Source organism: Cyprinodon variegatus, unplaced genomic scaffold (assembly GCF_000732505.1).
Source record: "Cyprinodon variegatus isolate N-32 unplaced genomic scaffold, C_variegatus-1.0 Scaffold408, whole genome shotgun sequence".
Classification (NCBI taxonomy): domain Eukaryota; kingdom Metazoa; phylum Chordata; class Actinopteri; order Cyprinodontiformes; family Cyprinodontidae; genus Cyprinodon; species Cyprinodon variegatus.
In genome coordinates, this window is record NW_015150861.1 from 104,519 (window position 1) to 107,582 (window position 3,064).

General features: G+C 39.2%; 1 protein-coding gene across 7 annotated transcripts in view; it reads left to right on the top strand.

The window, feature by feature from the left end:
- Positions 1 to 3,064, top strand: part of fat3 (FAT atypical cadherin 3) — a 117,787-nt gene that overhangs the window by 72,588 nt on the left and 42,135 nt on the right. For all 7 annotated transcript variants that reach the window (XM_015387947.1, XM_015387949.1, XM_015387953.1 and 4 more), the window contains one exon: positions 2,326 to 2,463. In XM_015387947.1, coding sequence (XP_015243433.1) covers positions 2,326 to 2,463 — 138 coding nt within the window. The remainder of the gene's footprint in view (positions 1 to 2,325; positions 2,464 to 3,064) is intronic.

Below are 3,064 nucleotides of genomic sequence, written 5' to 3' on the forward strand. Positions count from 1 at the left end.
TCTTGAATGCACTTTCTTCCCTTTTCCTAAGTGGTGACTCCACATGTCAGGCCACCAGTGTAAATAAGAACTTGTTTTTAATGACTGCCTGTAAAAATAAAGGTGTGAACGGAGGACTGTGCATCTTCATACTCCTGACTTAACGGCCGGAGAACAACAAAACTGAAAACACTCCACATACCAGAATTCATGGCATTTAACACCTGGTTCTGATGTAACTCTGTTGGTGGAGCAGCTCCTAGGATGGAGGCGTCTCCTGTGACATCCGTCCAGAGACAGGAACTCACCTTCCGGCTGTGGCGGCTGGTGGAGTTTTCTCCAGGAGGGGCTATAAATTCAAAATAGATATATACCAACGACCAATCAAACGTATACCAAGTTATCACACCAGTATATTTATATGAATACCAAAATCAAAAAACATTATAACAACACAATTCATGTACGGGTTTTTACTTTTTGTACATAAATCTTGCCCTTCTGAGGCTTTGTGAAAGGAAATCTGGGTTTTGAATGGTCCAATATGGTGTCACAAACCTAAAACATGTTTTTTACCAGTTTAATAATGGAGAAGCTATTAGTCAGCTTTATATTTTCTTAATATATAAAAACTATTTATTTTCTAAGTATGTGTTTGGAGCAACTATGCAAATTAACAAACACCTAGAAGAAGTAAACTATTCTATTATTTTCCATATGAATCCCAGATTGTTCATTCTTCTTTTCCTTTTATAAAAAGTGCTTTATATCAGTCCTACCTGTCTTTATCCATGCTGGGTCAGATCCTGACGTTTGAAAAAGGATGCAGGGAAAGCAGAACACAGCATTAGCCTCACTGCATGCAGTTAGCCAAGCCTTATAGTCAAACCAGGTCCTGGAAAGAGACAGAGTGTACCGTCTCCATCTGTCTTTGGACTGCTGATTAGTTTTAATGTTCAGCTGATCAGGTCCAATCGGTTTCACCTCCAGCTTTTCCTTGCTTTAAGGAATTTCATTAACGCAACTCAAACTGTAAATCAGCTGCACTACGACTGTGACACATACGGCTCTTCTGCTCTCCTGTCCCTCTGTGTTGCAGTGGAGGTGCTGCGAATGTACAACTTTTAACGAGAGTCTATGGCGAAAGATTTTTACATCCCAGGACGGAAATACGTCACCAATCCGACGAAAAACAAAACAGCTTTACTCGTCATTAAAGATTAGATATTTATCTTGCACATCTAACAATAAATATATTGATTTCGAATTATTTTTATTTTGCAATTTATTATTCATTTTTGTCTTAATCAAGGTCATTGGGTGAGTGGGCGGCGCCCTAGCGCCCTATATTGACCCGCTTGGTAATATTTTGTCACCTAAAGGCATGTGGAGGGCTGCATCCCAGAATCCTGGTTAGATCAATATGCTGACCTTTCAGGCCCAAGCCAACGACTTCCCCCTTTCTGAAGAACTTTGGATGTGAGCCAAAGAACTGCGGTTTTATAATGAACGACTCTGTTAAATTTTGGAAAAGGAAGTTTTGATCCCACAGAGAAACTTCCACGCCACAAGAGGGGCGTCACCAATGGCGTAACGACCCAAAAATAGGCTCGTAAGCAACATATGGCCCCATCTGAAGTACAATACCCCCATCCCCTACATGCCCCCCCATCGCTAACACATTGTACGTAACGGTTATGGTTTTAATCTAGGGTTACCCATAATTCCAAGTCGTATTGTAAAAAATTAAATACTGAAATACATCTCTCTTTTAAGATCTCTTTTAAGATCTGAAACATATTATATGAGTGTATTTTTTTACCAATTGTCTAATAAACAGTTATTAACATAGTAATTTAAAGTACCACTGTCTGCTTTACTATTGGTGTTGTGTTTTAATGGCTCACCATCATGTTGAAATCTGCCATGTGTTGGGGTATAAATAAGGACCGGTCAGTCAACCATCTATCAGGTGGGTTAAAAAGACGTCCTAGTCTACATTTGCGTAGGGGGCCAACCAGATGTCAGTGACGGGGCCCCTAAGAGGTTGGGGGCAACTAAGCAACTGCAGTCTCTGCTTACCAATAGTTGGTTGTCGCCTTAAACTTGTCTTAAACATCTCTGACATCGCACTTTAAAACTGACATCAAAGTTTTTTCAAATTTTGCTAAAATGTGGTTTATGTTTCCTTCATGACTGATGTATGTATATTACGTAGAGCTCACTCATTTATAGAAATAATTTTACAATAATTGAGTACTGTATTTCATTTACTTTTCTCATTCAATTATTAGCATATTATATTTTGTGGTTCTTAGTTTCCATTTATTTATTTTTTATGTGCAGCTTATAGCAGAAGATGCTGATAGTGGTCTGAATGGAGGCATCCTCTACTCCATTTTCAGCGGCGACCAGGACAACGACTTCTTCATTGACCCTTTTAGCGGGATCATAAAGGTCAACAAGCCGCTGGACCGCGAGACAGTAAGGAGACATACGTCTTATAATCCTCTCCTGTTTAAAAAACATTCCCTCATTTGATTCTGTTCTCTTGGGTAGAGATTTACCGATCCATTTTTCATCTGATCAAGTCCGATGGATCATGAAATCATAACTGTTGCAATCATAAGAAGTCACTAAATTGCTATATATCTATTTCTTTGAACCATATCAGTAAAAATAGGAGTGCCTAGATCGGATTTCCGGCATCACTTATCTGATCCAGCTAATTTGTTAATCGTTGCATCTCTACTTTTGGGCTTTCTCGGTCTGACGAATGAAAATTCTAGGATTCCTTCTTAAGACAAGTTTTCTCTGCAGTTATTGGCTTCTTGGTGACTATTAAAGGAAAAGTCCGGTCAGCAAGGAATAATCAATGGAACATTATTTATACCTAAAATTTATATATTTGCAGTGATTTAATGAATTTAGCGTTAATCAGTAATAAAATAAAAACAACAATGTTCCCTGCATTCACTGAGTCTGGGAGCGGCCATTTTTGCCCAAATATAGTAACCCCTCCCTCCTGCCATCTTCCAGCAGTGACGTCACGGTGCGGTAAGCCTAGCGCCATTCTCCCCGCTTT